At 39.3% G+C, this 18806-nt stretch overlaps 1 protein-coding gene across 1 annotated transcript in view; it reads left to right on the top strand.

Moving 5' to 3' along the window:
- The first annotated feature begins 1897 nt into the window (after positions 1-1897).
- LOC125298247 (adhesion G protein-coupled receptor E3-like) overlaps positions 1898-18806 on the top strand; it is a 31885-nt gene continuing 14976 nt past the window's right edge. The window contains exons 1-19 of the mRNA XM_048248950.1: positions 1898-2021; positions 2549-2669; positions 3037-3417; positions 3947-4078; positions 5156-5227; positions 5759-5845; positions 7310-7381; positions 7699-7824; positions 8162-8178; positions 8785-8865; positions 9099-9279; positions 9389-9502; positions 10513-10694; positions 11286-11453; positions 11748-11951; positions 13838-14070; positions 15323-15389; positions 16040-16131; positions 16356-16518. Of these exons, the coding sequence (XP_048104907.1) occupies positions 3988-4078; positions 5156-5227; positions 5759-5845; positions 7310-7381; positions 7699-7824; positions 8162-8178; positions 8785-8865; positions 9099-9279; positions 9389-9502; positions 10513-10694; positions 11286-11453; positions 11748-11951; positions 13838-14070; positions 15323-15389; positions 16040-16131; positions 16356-16518 (1950 nt within the window). The 5' untranslated portion in view covers positions 1898-2021; positions 2549-2669; positions 3037-3417; positions 3947-3987. The remainder of the gene's footprint in view (positions 2022-2548; positions 2670-3036; positions 3418-3946; positions 4079-5155; positions 5228-5758; positions 5846-7309; positions 7382-7698; positions 7825-8161; positions 8179-8784; positions 8866-9098; positions 9280-9388; positions 9503-10512; positions 10695-11285; positions 11454-11747; positions 11952-13837; positions 14071-15322; positions 15390-16039; positions 16132-16355; positions 16519-18806) is intronic.

Raw genomic sequence — 18806 nt, forward strand, 5'->3', positions numbered from 1 at the left:
GGTAGGCAAGGCACTGCAGAGAGTGGTAGGCAAGCCTACAACAGTCGGGTTGCATAGGCTACACATAGTTACAAATAGCTTCAAAATTAAAATTTTAATATCAAATATTGACCGGGATGCCGACCACTTGTGTAGGCCCTAACAGTTGGTTTTACAATAAGAAGCAAAAAGGCGACGAATGACCGTTTAGCCTACCTATCCTAGTGGTTGTGGAGGATGATCATTAGCAGCTGTGAAGTCTTTTATTCTCAAGATAGCCTAATGGTGTAGCCTACTGTCTACGAAGACGTAGGCTAAAATACTACTATCTACAGTCATCCAAAAATGAATTGCCAGAGATAGGCTATGAAGGGAAAAAGTGCAGCATTTTAAACATGGCAAAATTATTTTTACCGGAACAGTTTGTTCTAATTTGTCTCGTGAAATTCGTGCTTGTGGACATCAATCACCTATCTTCTGTCCTTCTATTTCAAATTATCATGAGTGTCATTTGATTATATAATCACAACAAATGCTAATAAATTAAAATAGAATAGGCTTATGTGCTATAGGCTAACGTTACAGGTCAGGCTAACTCCCATATGTCAAAATAAACTGATTTGATCCTAATTGTTTAGCGATCACACACAACAACTTAACACAGCAACCTCAAACACCACTGTTGAACCGAGGCTACTGCTTCAGTCATGTAAGAAATAAGCAGTTTATGAATTATCTTTATTCGTTTAATCAAGTCCACATGACCAAAATAACAACATATTTAAAGGCTGAGCTAGCATAACAGCCTAATATAGGCTTATGCTGCAATGGATAACTAATAAAAAAGTTTCATACAATTAATGAACTTTATCACTCACATTCTGAGTTTTTCTGGGTGGTTATATATCCATGCAGATCGTCTTCGAATAAGCCATCGCTGTTATATGATATAATATGTTACAGGATTCATGACTAACGCCATTAATGTTACATGATGCTGACTGACTCTGGCTGTAGGCTACCGTTTTAACGTCTGCTGAGTCTACTGCCTACCAAGACCTGTCGCTGTTCAGTTGAAGTTAAATGATCAAATATTGTTTGATTTTGTGTCAGCTTTCAGAAGGAAGACATGTTCCTTTCTGGTCAAATTTCACAGCTTCTAAGAAAGGCTATTGTCTTCGTGTAAACCGAGTTTTGAACAGAGAAAAAAAGTTAGGCTACCATTAGGCTACATGCAGGTTCTCCCATAACGTTATCGATACAGATCAATGCACCAAATCAGGGCGATTTTAGCGAAACAACGTTCCTGTGACAGGCTATCAAATATTGAACAATGGGATAACGTTTCATCATCACCTTTATTGATGCCTAAAATGTTGCCATTGCTGAAATACAGAGATGTAGCCTACTGAGAGGCAGCTGCAGACAACGATGTTCAATGGGTTCAACTTGTCCCTTGCCTACCAGCTGGATGTAAAGCTATAGAACCTAGAATACGTCACATGAAAAACGTTAATAGTCCCAAACTAAAAGATGTTTCAGTACCAATCCGCATTGAAATTCTTTCTTTAGTCCTGGACTAGTCTTAATTCATGACCGTTAATCCGGCCTATATTTTTAGTCCTTTGTGCAGCAGCCCCTTACACACTATTACTTATGTATTAATACACCACCATTTTAAATGTCTGAAGTTTGGACATTTTCTTCTCTTCATCTAGAGATTTGCTCAACCTACACAAATCTCTCTGAGCCATGGCGGGACTTTAACTTTAACTATTTGCGCCCAAAGACGGACACTGACCTCACAGAGGGCTGGTATCGCTTCACTGGGATTGGAGGGGATGTCCTGTCTCATTACTGTCATGACAATACATCCCTTAGTCTTTGTAAATATGACTATTCAAGAATTCTGAAAGGTCAAGTCTACCCCGTCGAATTGTGCTCAAGTTGCACACCAACAGGAGACACTGTGGATGTGCTGTTCTGCCCGGGAGGATTATATCTGCACAAACTCTTCCCCACTGACAAATCCTTGATAACCGGTAAGACCGCTGATGATGATTTCTGACTCTACTAAGAGTGTGTCAAGAGTGAACTGACATTTGTAGTGTTTTGCTGAAGTACAAAATGAATTGCCCAGGAGAATCCATGAACTACATTACTGAATATATGATGATGCAGAAAGGCTTTTGTCCAATTCCATTGCTCAGCCTATAAAAGCGAGCAAAAATTATGGGTATATGTTGAGGCAATTGTTCATAGTCTTAAGGTGCAGACAGATGTTTGAAAAGCATTTTCTTGACAGTCAAATCCATTTCTTAACATTGTTTTCGTAATGTAATATCCATCTTTTATTGATTTATTGTGGTGCAATGATTAATGATGGTATCGCAAGACAAATAGATAAACAGTTCTGGACAAATATTCATACCATCCAGGATGTTTGGCTATAGACCAGAATGTTTGAGAAACATCTTCCTTAACATGTGTGAAATCCATTTGGTAAAGCTTTCTTATTAATGTATTGTGAAATATCCATCTCTCGCCTTCCACTGCACCTGTGTTTCAGTTCATAAGACGTGGATTGTCATCCTGTGGAATTAATGCTTACTGCCACCATGATCATTGTCTCTGTCTCCCTGGATACTCAGTACCACCTGGCCATGTCCCAACTGGGGACTCATTTGGATGTAAGTCTGACTACAGAGTTATTCTGTATGATATCACTCCATGTTAGTCTTTAAAGTGTTATGTGATGTAGGGAAAGGCCCATCGCAGCAGTGAAAAGAAGAGAAAAGAAAAACAAATAGTGTATATTTAGTTATAGACCCTTTCAACAATAAAAACAAAAACAATGCTTGAACGTTCTATTTGGGCCCCAATCTACTTCCTCTGCATTAAGATAACATATGGAATGTTAGAACGGACGTCTTGTGGGGCCAACTATGATGCTGATAATGGAACTCTCTTGAAAGGGTCCATAGTCTCTCATTATGGTGTCTCTGTGTGTAAAGTATATGGTAGTAGGTCAATAATAGGTTAATCTTGTCCTTCCAGGTGAAGGAACTTGCCCATTATATACAAATCTGTCTGATCCGTGGCGTAATATTGGCTTCAAATCAACAACCTTTCCTGGATGGCCAAAGAATGACACCCACTTAGTAAAATATAATTGGTATCGCTTTGTTGGTATTGGAGGAGATGTGCTGTATGACAACTGTACCAACACTGTTATTGGTGGAGGCACATCACATCCCATTGTATCTTGTGGTCAAGACAGTACAGTCAATTGGGGGATCCAATTCAATGATATAACACTCTGTTACCAGTCCTCAGGAACGTGCTCAACAAATATACAAATCAACAGATTCCATTGTTCTGGAGGATTCTACTTGTATCAACATGGCACATATGACACATCATTCAGTTATGTCACTCGTGAGTTAAAGTATTGGTGTGTTTTTTTTTTGTGATGGTGAAAAACAACTTAAACATCAAACTCTTGTCAAGTGTTTTAAGCATAGAGTATTTATGTCTGTGAATTCAGTTTGTGATTTCATAACCTGGTGTTTTCCCTCTTATGTTAATGCAGACATGTATTTTCAGTCAGTGATGTAGTCAGTATGATTTGCAGTGCTCCTGATGTAATTTCCCCTGTGTTTAGCACCTTTGCAAGCCTCCCTGTGTGTATTCACTATCAGTAAGCTATCTGAAAGCTTTATGTGCGTGTTCTACTGTAATCCATGACAAACAGAGACAGACAAACAGAAAACTGATTGATATTATGTGTGCATTCACTATCAGTAAGCTATCTGAACGTGTTTGTTCTACTGTTCTAAATGACACAGAAAGAGCCAAAGAGAAATCTGATACTTTTTAGATTTCCATAATAGTATTGGTAAGAATTACGATACTGAGTCGTTCATTCTTTTACTGTTTCATTTATTGGTTTCTTAATTCTGAGCAGGACACCAGACGTGTGGACCGTCCTCCTGTGGTCCTAATGCCATGTGTGTTGGTGACGGACGCTGTGAGTGCAAACGTGGATATGAGATACCTCACGGCTACCTACCGACTGGAGACTCCTATCAGTGTAAAGGTCAGTAAGATAGAGGGGGTTACTAACTGATTAACTATGTTTCTCTGTACTTACTCTCATGTTATTAGTAATAGTAATTACCTAATTAGTAATTGGTAATTACCTATTATACCATGGTCTAGGTTAAAAAGGGTGTTGTTTAAAAAGTGATATACTACACCTACAGTATGAAGTAGATCTGGTAAAAAAAAGTTTAATCGGCGTTCCATATCAATGCTTATGAAAGGTACTGTAACTATAACAACAATAGTAGGACGACGGTTGTGCCTGGAGGCAGGCTTCGCAACAATGGAATTAACTGTAAACAGCTGAAAAAACTAACGATTTCAGCTCTAAAACTCATTTAGTATTAATAATAGTCGGTTCACGCCTCCACGTCGTCCATTTATTTTTGATAATGTACACCTCGTCGGGCATTATCCCTTACATAATATATCAAATTATGTGTTTCTTAGTATTTCATACATAGTTTCTCTGTACTTACCCTCACGTTACCTGTGGTAATTACCTAATAATATACCAAAACTTACCACGTACTTACTAGGTAAATACCTAGTAATTAGGGGACTAAAAGGAAGGGTTACCGAAATGTCTATGGAAGCTCACAGAGATTGCATGGAAGAAAGGAACAAACCAGTGGAGGCGGTATATTTATTCCAAAGGAGAAGAATGCAGAAACCATTGACGAGATTAAGTCTCCTTAATGTTGAAGGAAAAGATTTTCTGTAGATTTTCTTTAGTTTAATAGATGTTTCGGTTTAAAAGGCAGGGATCCCAGGATTTGCTGGATGTTTGGAACATAGTAGCATGATTTGGCATCAGATTCAGACGTCAAAGACATAAGGCAGAGACATACGGGTGGTCTTTTTGGATCTGTGCTTCAAAACTGTTTCCCAAAACTGGGTGAAAATGAAATGTTTTAACGTCTCACTATAGCGCCAAATGTTAAGATGCCAGATGAAACTGACAGAATGTCTGCCACTGACTGACAGCATTTTGTTTTCATGACATTGTGCCCCTACTAGCGCAGCACGGACATAAAGGTTTTGTCAAAATTTTTTCCCTTTTTGTTCACAGCAGTGCCCACAAATACAGTGACTCCTTCCACGTCAACGCAGCTTCTGACCACCCCAAGCACACCAGCAACAGGTTACATTGTTACTTTATTCATCCTTTATGTCTACCTCTCTTTCTATAGGAAGCTCTCTTGTTAACTTCAACCATAAAACAAATATTTAGTCATTGTTCTGGTTGGTGTGACATCACAACTTAGTAAGGAAAATGTTTATAACCTCTCCCTAATTGTTTTTTAAATATTTAATTTGAGTTATTCACCATCGCTAACCATTGGGACAGTCAGACCCTGACTCTTTGACAACATTTTGTTTCCATGGAGTTGTGCCACTACTTTTTTCTTTTCTTTTATTTTTATTGAGGAAAGTCACTTCCATTTTTTTCGCCAACCAATCAAACCAGAGGCTCGACTGTTGAGCTGAAATCAGAATTAATGTATTGGGCTGTGGCTTTAATATTCATAAGTAGTTTGTGTCCTTATGTTTCTTCGAATTAGAATATGGTTGGGTAGAAAAAAAAAAAAAAACAATGTAACACTTTATGAGCACTGCTAGCACAGCACTGCCATATAGTTTTTGTCAAAGTGTTTTTGTCCTTTTTTCACAGTAATATCCCAAAATACAGAGGCTCCTTCCATGTCAACGCAGCTTCCTGATTCTCTGACCACCCCAAGCAGACCAGCTACATCAACAGGTTATCTTGCTCCTAAACCATTTGTGAACTGAGACATTACAGATAGTCGGCTGGTATCTGAGACATTCAGTAAGCCTAGTCCCAGACTAAAATAAATTTCAGTACAGGGGCCTCATTTATAAAACTTTCGTAGAAGCCAGCCTTGATCTTAGATCATTTCTGAATTGATTGTACGTGTGATTCAGAGAATGAACCTACAGTAACCTGCATTATTCATTTAGACTAAAACTAAGTCTTTGACTGATAGTATGGTCCAATGAGTCCTAAATGGGCCAATTTGGCCTAATGTTTTGGCCTATTTAAGAGGGCCTCATTCTGTATTGGGGAGAGAGTGAGGGTGAGTACCCTACTAGCTTGCTGTAAGGCTATGTACAAAGAGTTTTGATTGCTGTACTATTGTTGAAATCTACAAACATTGTGCTTTTTTGATTTATTTTTGATTATTTTGTTTCCTTGACTTTTGAGTTAAAGCAACACCAAAGCACTTTCCCTCTTCGGTCCCCCTGTTTGTTAACTGTCACGAGTTGGGTCGCAATAGTCTGTCATTTTTAAAAAGTGGGTCCCCAGAAAAAAAGTTTGAAAAACACTGCCCTACAGGTTGGAAGCGGAATTGTCCATTGACACTGTCGTCGTAGTTTCTTACGTCTCATTACTTCAGATCCGCTACCCGACCTGGCAAACTTGCATAGCGTGGTTATAGCCGATAGAGGGCCACAAAGTGACTGCAGAAGTGCCGTTCACCCTGTTACGAGTTGATGAACCACTGAAACAATTTTGGAAAAATTATTTTAAGGTAAAAAATAGCATTTGGTGTTGCTTTAATATACTGTAAATAAACGTTATTATATTTTTGATAAATCGGTTGAGCTCTGGTTTCCATGTTTTCCACCTCCACCAACTAAAGCCGGTGAGTCTGCACATCCCAGTACTTGGGATGACGCTTTGGTCACAGAGATTGTGACCAAACAGAGATTGCATGGAAGAAAGGAACAAATCCTTGGAGGCGGTATTTTTATTCCAAAGGAGAAGAATGCAGCAACCATTGACCAGATTCAACCTATAAGTCTTCTTAATGTTAAAGGAAAAGATTTTATTTAATGTAGTGGCGAGGAGGTTGGTCTCCTAATTGAAGTCTACTAGTTATAGATGTTTTGGTTCAAAAGGCGGGGATCCCAGGATTTGCTGGATGTTTGGAACATAGTAGCATGATTTGGCATCAGATTCAGGAGTCAAAGACATAAGGCAGAGGCATACGGGTGGTCTTTTTGGATCTGTGCTTCGAAATTGTGTCCCAAAACTGGGTGAAAATGAAACGTTTTAAAGTCTCACTATAGCGCCAGATGTTTGGAAACTGACAGGTGTCTGCCACTGACTGACAGCATTTTGTTTTCATGACATTGTGCCACTACTAGCGCAGCACGGACATAAAGGTTTTGTCAACATTTTTTCCCTTTTTGTTCACAGCAGTGCCCACAAATACAGTGACTCCTTCCACGTCAACGCAGCTTCTGACCACCCCAAGCACACCAGCAACAGGTTACATTGTTACTTTATTCATCCTTTATGTCTACCTCTCTTTCTATAGGAAGCTCTCTTGTTAACTTCAACCATAAAACAAATAATTGAGTCATTGTTCTGGTTGGTGTGACACAGAGCTAGTGAGTTGAGCTGAGTGGTGCAAATATCCCGCTCCTCGCTCAAGTGGCTGTTCACTTGGCAGCTCCTCCGCTCAAATTGTGTGTGTGTGTGTGTGTGTGTGTGTGCTTGTGCATGTATGCCTGTGTGTGTGTGTGTGTGTGTGTGTGTGTGTGTGTGTGTGTGTGTGTGTGTGTGTGTGTGTGTGTCTTTGACAGGTTGTGCCTCTTCGGCTCAGGTTTGTCCTGACTCATCCAAATGTGTCCACACTGAAGATAGATTTTACTGTGAATGTCAAAATGGTACCATACCCAGTATCACTGCAGGCACATTGGTTTGCAAAGGTAACATTGCAATTAAGTGTTATATCACATTGGTGACTTTGTTGTTATATGCAGTTGGGGAAGTGAAAGATGAGCACACATAAGAGTAAGAGTAGAGTAGACAATTCATTTTAAAAGCAAAAACTCTATTCTTTCAACAAACTGCTCATATTTCTGATCAAAGCATTATGGTTGTTCCTAAATGGTTTTCAAAAATTGCTGTTGATAACATTCATAGATAAACTCAGACTGGATTTACTTAACATCTGTATAAGAACTGGTAGTCTTGACTTTCATTTTCACTTTTGGATCTCAACTCCTCCTCTTGACTATCTGAATGTTTCCATCTTATTTTCAGATCTTCACAGCAATGAGGTTTGTGTCTTTTCTCTCATAACATGGCTGACACTCAAGAAAAATGTCAGACTCACTGGCTTCATTCATGACATCACAAAAAGTTACTGTTCTCAAGATTCTGAACCAAGATTGTGTCTGACTTGAACTATATCGTACATGTGTACATATGTGTATATGTACAGACACCGTTTTTGTATAGTGTAGAATGGGACAAAAATATATTTAAACTATAAGATTTGTTGAAATGGTGTAGCCAACAGGAGATCATTAGAATGACGTAATCATTAGGTTCTTAGTGTAATTTGAAAGTCCCTGAAATAGCAACAGAATGAAAAGGCTGCCCAGGGACTGCAGATGGAAATTAGCTTTTTAGCTAAATCTGGTACAAAGCAGTTTTGCTGTGATTAATGTGTTTTGTACATGAAGAAATACAACAATAAATAAATAAATAATGGAAGGATATTACCCTGACACGATACTGAATTGACAAAATAATTGATTGAAAGTTATTGTTATTAAATATCAAGCAAAATCCATTTACAGTAAGTAAATGTAAATGTTTAAAAAAAATCACAAAATGACAAAATAAAAAACCCACCAACAATTGTTTTGTTTTCTTCATAGGGAATGTCACCTGAGGCTCAGTTTAACAATCTGAACAGTAATATCATGAATTTGACGGATGATGTTGTTTTAGAGTCTTACGTGAGTATTTGTTGTTGCATCACATATTTGAGGCTTTTAAAGTGTGCCATTATGAAGCCCTGCTCAGTCATTCTGCAAAATGTTTTCTTGGGTAGAATTATTTGTTGGTAGTCATGCTTAATATGTACTGTACTTAGGTTAATATATGCCAACCTCTATATAAAATATATGCCAACCTCTATATCTAAAAGTCTGTCTGGGACTGGGTGGTGCTTGCTGTCACTTACCTGCAGGTTGTGTCGTCCTTACTGGGGAGTTTAGAAGATGCTCTTCCTGAGGTGCCACAGGATACCAGTGGAGAGAAGCTTGTGGCCTTGGGTGATGCCATGCTGCAGTCCACCAAAAAGCTGGTGGGGGCCCTGGTGGAGCCCACGACCACAAATGCCAGCAAAACACTGATGACCAAAACCATAGGTTATTCTCTCTCTCTACATTTAATCATTAAGTCCAAACTTCAGTCACACTTCAAATTGATGTTAATAACAAACTTGTTGTAAATAGACATGCTCTTGTTTTCTTTCAGAAGTGCAAACTTTCACCATCGGAAAGTACTATAAGAGCAATGTGAGCGCCAATATTAAAAATATAAATAACTCATTGGACGTAGACCTCACTGGTATTGCAAGGAACAACAATGGTATGCTAATGTTTTTTCACCTCAATCTATTATCAATGTGGATTTGTGTAATTTAGTTTAGAATATTCAAAAAAAATAGCTAGAAACAGCAAAAAAAGTGAAGAAATAACCATTTTGACATGATGTCAAAAACGCCCTGGCTGTGTCACAACTGGCTGGGGCACCTGCTGGGTCCTTTCTGGATCCCACCCTGACTCTCTCTCCCACTCACTTCCTGTCATTCTCCACTCACTTCCTGTCATTCTCCACTGCCCTGTCACATTAAAAGCTTAGAACGGTAACCAGACCTAGATGGAGGGTGCGAGTTTGGCGGTGTCTTCTTCTGGTGGTAACCAGAACTAAATGGAGAGTCTCTCTTGAAATACATCTTGGTACCTCAGTGGTGCTGTATTGAATACAATGCAAGTCAATGCCATTGGTGTGTTGGAGACAACTTGAATACAATGCAAGTCAATGCCATTGGTGTGTTGGAGACAACTTGAATGCAATGCAAGTCATTGCCATATGTACGTTGGAGACAACTTAAAGCCTAAAGAATTCTAAACATATCTCCCTTCGATATTCCATTTCTATTGCATTTCATGTACAGATGTGACATGGTCCCTTTGATCTTTCATTGCAGTTTACAGCCTACAATGTACTCTGAATGCCACACTGATAGTTTCAGTGTATTGTTGATATGAACCTGCACTGTTCAGGAACATGTTTACACTCAGAACTAGCTTATATTGGTTGTGTCACAAAAAAAAGTAGCTTATGTAGTTGTGTTTAATGTGTGCCATTTGTTTCTTTCTTTGTGTGTACCTTTTGCCACTTGTGGTTATCACAATGCATCACAAAGCAAAATGTTTTTTTATTTTTTGCAAAAACAGTCTGTGAGACCTGCAAATTGTGTTTTATATGTTAAAAAGGTTTTGCCAAAAGAGTGATCGATTTAAGAAATGTGTTTAGGCAACTAAGAAAGTGGTTCAGAGAATGGAGTTTAGTGTAATTTTGTGTTTATGTGTTAGGATCAGCCACTGTGGCCTTCACAAACTTCAAGAACTTGAGTTCAGTTCTGACAGCAGACCTCTTCCACACTATCAATGATACAATGAAGACCATGATGTCTGCAGTTCTGAGTGCCTCCCTACCAAAAACCCAAAACAAAGTCCTGCCAAATCCAGCCAACATCACAATGAAACACATCCAGGTCAGTCTCAATCAGCATCAGCTTCATGTACATCAGTCAATAGTGATGGGCAAAGCCAGGCAACAATGTTTCTGCCGTATCAGACCCGTACACTCTGCGTTGTGTTCATCGGTTTTTCGTGAAGGAATACGATGAAAAGGCGATATGCCTTTGTGTTTATTTTGGAAGGTAGTTACATGGAATCGTAAAGAGCAGACATTATCTGAGATGTTTGTGTGTAAAGTGGAGAAAAGAAAAAAAGTGCTTTGTAAATCAACGTGTGCAGTATTTTTTTTTTTGCAAAAAGCATGAGGCTGACAATATGCTTATAGTTGTGCAAATGTGGGCAGATGTTTTGCTCCTTGAGTGTAAGGTTTTGCTAACTGTGGAATAATTTTGAATTTGATAGTGTTTTGTTAGTGTTTAAGCTATTGTATAAAACTGTAAATCGTTTGCTTATTGGTGTGGAACATTTCTGTGTTAATATGATGCTAACTTTGAACATTGATATTAATATGAGGTATTTCTCAAACACACAGAGTTCAGTCTTGCCACTAAACCACCTACTTGGAATACCCCCAATTTGTTTGTTTTGTCTTTCGGGGTGGGTAGAGTCTGGACCCTCAGGGTGTGCTCTCCTGTGTGTACTGGAATTCCAGCGCCTGGGTGGTAGATGGCTGTGATGTCACCCAGACCAACGCCACCCACACCGTCTGCACCTGTGTGCATTTCTCCACCTTCGCCCTGATCATGCAGGTGCAGGCGGAGCGACCTCCAGAGGTAGGCGAGTGCAAAGGTTCTGTACTGATAACCTCCTCAATGTGTTCCTGCTGTGTTTTAATTGGCAGAGCAGGGTGTTTTGGCTTTCCACAGGCTTGTGATTTCAATGTAACCAACAGTGCCTTTTGCAATTATTTGTTGTCTATGGCACAGTTTATAATATCTCCAAAGGTCTCATGTAGTTTTATACAAAAAATACAATTTTTATTCTTCTACAGTAGACAGAAAATGTCAAAGTGGAGATTACACAATGTTATCGCATAATGTTGTACAATACATCACCTTATCTTTTAGACAAAACAGATAGAGTTGCTGAATAGGGTCGGCGTTTCTATTGGTCTGGTGTTCCTGGCTCTGGCTGTGATGACCTTTGCCCTCTGTCGATGGAAACCCCAAGTGAACATCACGGCCCATCTGAACCTCTGCATCAGTCTGTTTCTCGCTCACCTCCTCTTCCTGCTCATCCAGGAGTTCATCCACCTCATCCGTCCTCACAAGGTGGAGAAAACTGCATGGATTTTTTTTTAATCAGGGCAGCAGTTTTCAGATTACATTATGTGCTTACATAATTGCAAAATGGTTCTTGTAGAAAGAAAATGACTGATCTTTAATGCCATATCTACATTGCTCATTATCAGCAACCATTCATCCAATGTTCCAAAGGCACATTACTGTATGTTTATTACACGGCTCTTCAGAGTGCTGCAGAAAGTTCCATTCACATGAATGGGCCTTCCCAACGTTCGGGCCTATGTTAAATCTACATAAATCACCGGCAAAGCATTTAATCACCGCTGTCAATGGCAACGGGTTTTGTGCTTCTGATTAATGTCTTTCATATCACTACGCAAGGACTAGAACTTCATTCAAACGTGAAAGCAGACGGTTGATCAGCTGTGTTCTAAAGAATGTTTGATTCAAGTTCAGCAGCGTGTGTTGTTGCGAACTATTTGTTTCTCAGCAAATGCCACGATGAACGGTAACAAATAGGCTAGGCTATGTAGGCTAAAGTCATATCGTGGGGAGTTTATTATTTCGTTTTGACAAGTAGCCGTATAATAAGCGGGATAATGTATAGAACGCCGGTCATTACTGTGAAAATAAGTCCCGACAGGGCGAACCGGACCCCGACGCGCAGCGGAGGATACATTATCCCATAAGTAACTGACTCCTTCTCTATTGTGTCAAAATAAAAGGTGATAAATGACTCATTCTCTATTGTGTCCATCTGCTTCATCAACACCAAGAACACATGTGCTCATACACACATGTAAAGTCTATCGTGGGGAGTTTATTATTTGTATTTGTACTACTTGTATTATTTGCAAGTAGCCGTATAATAAGCGGGATAATGTATAGAACGCCGGTCATTACTGTGAAAATAAGTCCCTTCAGGGCGGTACAAGACCCCTCCGCTGCGCGTCGGGGTCCGGTTCACCCTGTCGGGACTTATTTTCCCAGTAATGACCGGCGTTCTATACATTATCCCTTACATACTGGTCTGATATCATTTTAAAAGGCTAACTGAGAAAACATTTGGAGAACCATTTTGCAATTATGGTTTGTGCAAAATGGTTTGTACACTGCACATATCCCTACTGTGAACCATCCCAGATAGCAAGAGGCTGGCGCGCCACTGTCGTTCCACTGGGGGCATATCTGGCGGTCCGCTGACATTTTGCTCAGGTTGCAGACAAATTGGCCAATATTTTGCCACTATTGGTCTAAAATCTTTTTTCATTTGTTCAGTTATACTCCATATATAATTTTATTAACTTTTCTTAATATTCATGACAAGTTAAATTGAAAGAGATGGTGGTCCAACGGCGGACCACAAGTGGCACGCCACTGGCGGTATACCACCAGCGGTCCGCTATCTGCCGATCTGATTTTGCTATCTGGGATGGCACTTACTTAACTGTATACTACTGGCCACACTGCATTATACAGGGGGACGTTTCCCAAAAGCATATTTGCTAGCTACAATGCATCTTCCGTGATAGCGTCACTGACAAATCTGAGTTGACAGTATTTGAGTCACACATTACAGATATGTTAACACTACTGAAATATGGTGTTGATAGTGTTTGTGCTTGCATATCTCAAATCTACAGACTTACATTTGGCAGTGACACTACCAAGGTAGTTGCGATCATATTAGCAACTGTGCAATCTTTTTTTTGGGAAACACTGTATTATCTGTCTATACTTTTCACATTGCACTTTTCTGCTTTTTGCAACTTCTGGTTAGACGCAAACTGCATTTTGTTGTCTTTGTTCTTTTAGTCTGCACAATGGCAAAGTTGAAATGAATCTAATCTATACATTCGAAACCATCTGCTGCCCGCAACTTAATATTTACTTCCTGTATGTGCTGTGTGCAGGTCGTGTGCACGGTGCTCTCAGGAGTCCTTCACTACCTCTTCCTGAGCAGTTTTGCGTGGATGCTTCTGGAGACCATCTGGCTTTTCCATGCTGTCCTCAGGCTCAAAGACATCAGATCCCCACGGGGGCTGGGACCTCACTGGGGATACCAGTGCCTGATTGGTTATGGAGGTCCCTTGGTTGTTGTTGCTATTTCAGCTGGTAAAATGCCTGATGGGTATGGAAGCGACAGGTGAGTGCAAATATAACACTTTCTGTCACATTCAAGAAGCTGCAACTTCTAATGATAATTTCATCAAGGTTTCGAAGTATAAAGGCCTATTCAAACCAAGAACAATAACGATAACTATAACCATAACGATAAAAGGGTTCACACTGAACATACACAAAATCTCTCTTTGTGTTAATGAATGTGACGGTTAAAATTCAATGGGTTCTGATTGGCTATTAGCTTTTTATCATTCAGAAAATCCCTCTGAAAGTGATCCCTAACGATATTGTTCTTCATGTCGTTATCATCATAGTTTATGTGTGAACATCATTCATATTAACGAGAACGTCAGTCATATTAAGGGACCCAAATCAGGGGTTAGGGTTTCTTTTATTTTTAAATGACAGGCCAGAACTTAGGCTAACTAATCAAACAGTTGAGGAGTGATCCAAAATAGACTGCTGTGTCTTAGGACTCATGTTGAATAGGGTTGTGCCGCACGGACAGTCGCATATAGCACAGAATAGAAGTCACCATGTCACTGACTGTTAATTGGGCTACCAATCTTGCAGTCCCAATAAACTATGGATCCGAAACATTTTACTGTTCCTATATTCTGTTTATTCAGGCTAATGTAGTTGTGAATGTAGCCTGCACAATGCAAATAAATAAAATATAAACTATGGTGCATTTCAATACTCATAGAAATGAACATTGCGAGACACTTATGATCTCATCCCTGAAAGATTTTCTTTGACTTGTTAGTTTATTTTATCTAATGACTTAGCAAATATGATGAATTGAATCCATATATCCTTGCACTATGTGGAACTATTTTCCACTAGCCTAAAACCGTGAGACTGAAAGCTAATTCTTCTCAAAGTGACAGGCACTCAATTAGACTTAAACACCACAAATGTGATGATATTAAAGACAAGTGTAGCCTAATAATTTAAATACCAATATGATGTATTCAAATTACTAAATATGTTCTGCTATTAGTAATTATGTAGATCATAATATACTATAAATAATTAACAATATAAAGTTTATATGAATTCCTGATGGCGTCAAAGTGGTGGGGGCCCCCAAACCAAATCAAATTTTAAAGAAATCGCATATATCGATTTTTCGAAAATCGAGATTCTTCACATGGTATTGGTATTGAAACAATAATGTTGGCATCGTGACAGCAGGAGCTGGGGATGTGTCCCCACCAAAGCTGAGACCAAACCTACAACCTTGATCATGAGTTGTAATTCTACTTTTATAGGTGCTGGCTGAATTATGACAGAGGATTCATCTGGAGTCTTCTTGGTCCTGTGTGCTGCATCCTTGGAGTGAGTTCGGAAGTTAAAAACAAACAAACATTGAAGCACTAAGGGGATAAATAGAAAATGGTGGTGGACAAGTAGGCCTATACTGTAGCTAACCTTCATCTTAAAGGGAGCGATAGGCTAGCTGGTGTAACCAACTCCCAGTAAATTATGCAAAGCTATAGAAAATATCCTGTTGTTGAATTCGAATTATCCTGTCACAGTATTGAGTGTTAGCAGACATGGTCCTATAAAGTAAGCATGAGAAAAAGCTTGGGAGTGCAGTTTTTCATGTTACTTATGTAAAAAATGAATGACATAACTCATTCATTTTTCACATAAGTAAACCCCCCCCCCTCAGACTGTGATTTCGAATGGAACTAGCAATGCCCTGGCCAGAACTAAGGGGGCCGGGCACTACTGAGCTTAATGCTAATTCGAACCCTGGACTGGTTTAGGCTACTGGGTTGCACACACAGAGAAAAGAAGGGTATAGTATGTCTCAGTGGTAGATGGCATTATAACATTAACCCTACCATTAACATTAACATTAAGATAACATTTCCCTAAACGTTGGCAGATTCCTTGAATGTGTGAGTGAGATTCAAATAAAATGGAGCATTCATGTTATTTAAGTGTGCATTTATGCATGTGTCACTTGTTACCCAAACTAGACAAACGTTGTCCTCTTCTTCATCATCATCATCCTCCTTCACACTGCCGTGTCACGGATGCAGCACAGCCCAGCACACCGTAAATTAATCAGGTAAGGCAGCTCACCAGGTGCTTCACACACTGGGAGTCCAGAGAGGATTTTGTTAGTGCAACATGGCAAGCAGATGTGTGAATGGGCACAACATCAGATATCACTTTGTGAAACGGAAATTGTTTAATTTTAACATTAACATTGGAGAAATAATGTTGCAAAATCATATCTCACACTCTGTGAGAGAACATCAGCATCAAACAAGTGGCCTCCCTTCTCTGTAGGATGTTGGTGTTTAAAACCCTGGTCCAGTCTGTTATCATTGGCTTGCCTTGGATACTGGGATTCTTCACTCGAAGCAGCCAGGCACTGGATGTGCTCTTCATTGCGCTCAACAGCCAACAGGGAACCTTCATCTTCCTGCTACACTGTATTCTTAATGAGGAGGTAACACTTTGGGCCCTAATTTGAATAATGTTGTTGATTTTTCATAGATGTCCATTTCTCAAGGTCACGGGTACTGTCGGCACAAAACACCCCGAAAACAATCAGTTTTACCCAGCTCTAGTTGCTGCAGCCAACAGCCAAGTAGCCAGGCAGCTACAGCGCTACACTCTGGGGGCATGAACATGGGGGCTCATGAACATGCCCCCAAAGCATACCATAAAGCAAACCATAGCTGCCTGGGAGTTCTAACTTGGCTGCAGCAACTTGAGCTAGGTAAAACATTGTTTTCTTCGTTTGTTTTGTACCAACAGTACTCGGTGACGTTGAGAAATGCATATCTGTGAAAAATCGCTGGATTTCTCCTTTATGTCTAACTAAAACTAACTTGATAACCAGGCAAACTCAATTAGCTAATTTAACTCCATGAAGAAGACCTTAAATGCATGTTGATGACATGTTTGAAATATGCCACCGGGGAGGATCACAACCTGAAAGAATCATTGATGAATCAGCTCAATACCAATTTGTCACATGATAGCTATAGTTCATGAGTGGGAACTGTGCTTGTTGATAGACAATGCACTATGTCCACTGTTTAAATTAAAGCACCACTAACAAATATTTGTTCTCTTCAAATATTTGTTCCCCTACAGTTAAGAAGTGCAATAATTAACACACTTAATATGCATTTTTTGCAACAGCGTATGAACGTACCTCTGATACACAATATAGAGGGAATGCACCGACAGCAGCATGTAAAAGGAGGTCTCCGAATGATTGATTCCAGTGTTTACCCAAACAACTTCCTGTTACAAGCAATAAGACTCATAGTGCGGTAGAAGTGTCCTATTAGGAGTTTATGTGCCAGTTTTGGGAACTTTTATTTAAGGTAAAACAGAAAAAAAATAGGGGGCCTTTATTTTGTTTACAAGATTAATACCAGTTATTGTTTGTAGATTTGAGGAAATCGATTACTTTCCCCTGTAAATAATTATTCAAATTACTCTTGGCAGTACAGTCTTGCAAGTTTGGTTTATATTGCTACGTGACTTACAGTGTAAATTATGTAACATACTGTATCATGGGGTTGGCAATGTCCAGATCTCGCTATACCTTTTTCATCCTGCCTATCCAGGTGCGACAGCAGTTCTGGAGTTGCTGCAGGAGAATAAGAAAAAATGAGAGTGGCACAGTGGCACCTCCTACAATGGAACTTAATCATTTGAATTAAGTTTAATGATAAATGATGATTTTGTGTTGTGAATGATAAATCATGATTGTAATTTATTAAAAATCAAAAACATTTTCAGCAGCAGCATAGGTGGACGTGGGATTATTATACAGGTACAGAAAATAAAACATTTAAACGCAGACGCGTACAAGTCCCAGCTCTAAATGTAAGGCAAAGCAAAGATGGTAATTAAATTGATGAGAGGGGGTCAGTCAGGTGGACATGGAATTAGACAGACGCAGATGTAGCAAGTAGGGAAGCACAATCAGTGGCGGTTCTATCTTGTATAGCAACTCATTTGTGTCTTTTAATCATGTTTTTTATGTCTTTTTATTATTACTTTTTTTTACATGTTTAAAACTATTGCCATTTTCTATTACCTTGTGTGTTTTCTTTTTTCTTATGATCTTTACTTTTTAAACTATTCTTTGACTAAAGCCCTTCTATATTCTATTTGCTATTACTATTTGCTTTTGTTTATGCAAAGCATATTGAATGACTTTTTTTGTATGAGATGTGCTAAATAAATAAACTTGACTTGCCCTGATATGTCATTAGACATTAAGAAATCATTTTAATTTCATATACCTTTATCACTGACAACAGTAGTCCGACCAGGATATTGTCATTTAAAAAGTGAAGTTGCAACCCTCAACTGATGTTAATGTTGTCATGTTGTGTTTTGGCCTGATGCGCCACCCTCCACCCATCTACTTATCTCAAAGTCAATAGTGTTTCGGCATCCGGGTTGCCAGCTCTGCCAGTCAGGGGGAGGGGATACACCACTCTACAGTAATTTGAAAGTGATTGCAGTACAAGTTTTGGCCACAATCTTACATACAGTTCCTTTAAATAATGTGCAATGTTGGAATTGTTTTGTTACTAGTATTGTCAGCACTTTCAATCACTTTCAAGCTCTTGTTGCCCATATCAAGATCCGCCACTGAGAACACTGCATTTCAACACAGTTGAGTACAGAGGTCCAATCAAATTCGCAAACGTTGGTGAAGAGTCTGGAGGTAGGGTGGAGGAGGTTAAGTGGGGGTGGGGTGGAGGT

The sequence above is a fragment of the Alosa alosa genome, chromosome 7 (assembly GCF_017589495.1).
Source record: "Alosa alosa isolate M-15738 ecotype Scorff River chromosome 7, AALO_Geno_1.1, whole genome shotgun sequence".
NCBI lineage: Eukaryota > Metazoa > Chordata > Actinopteri > Clupeiformes > Clupeidae > Alosa > Alosa alosa.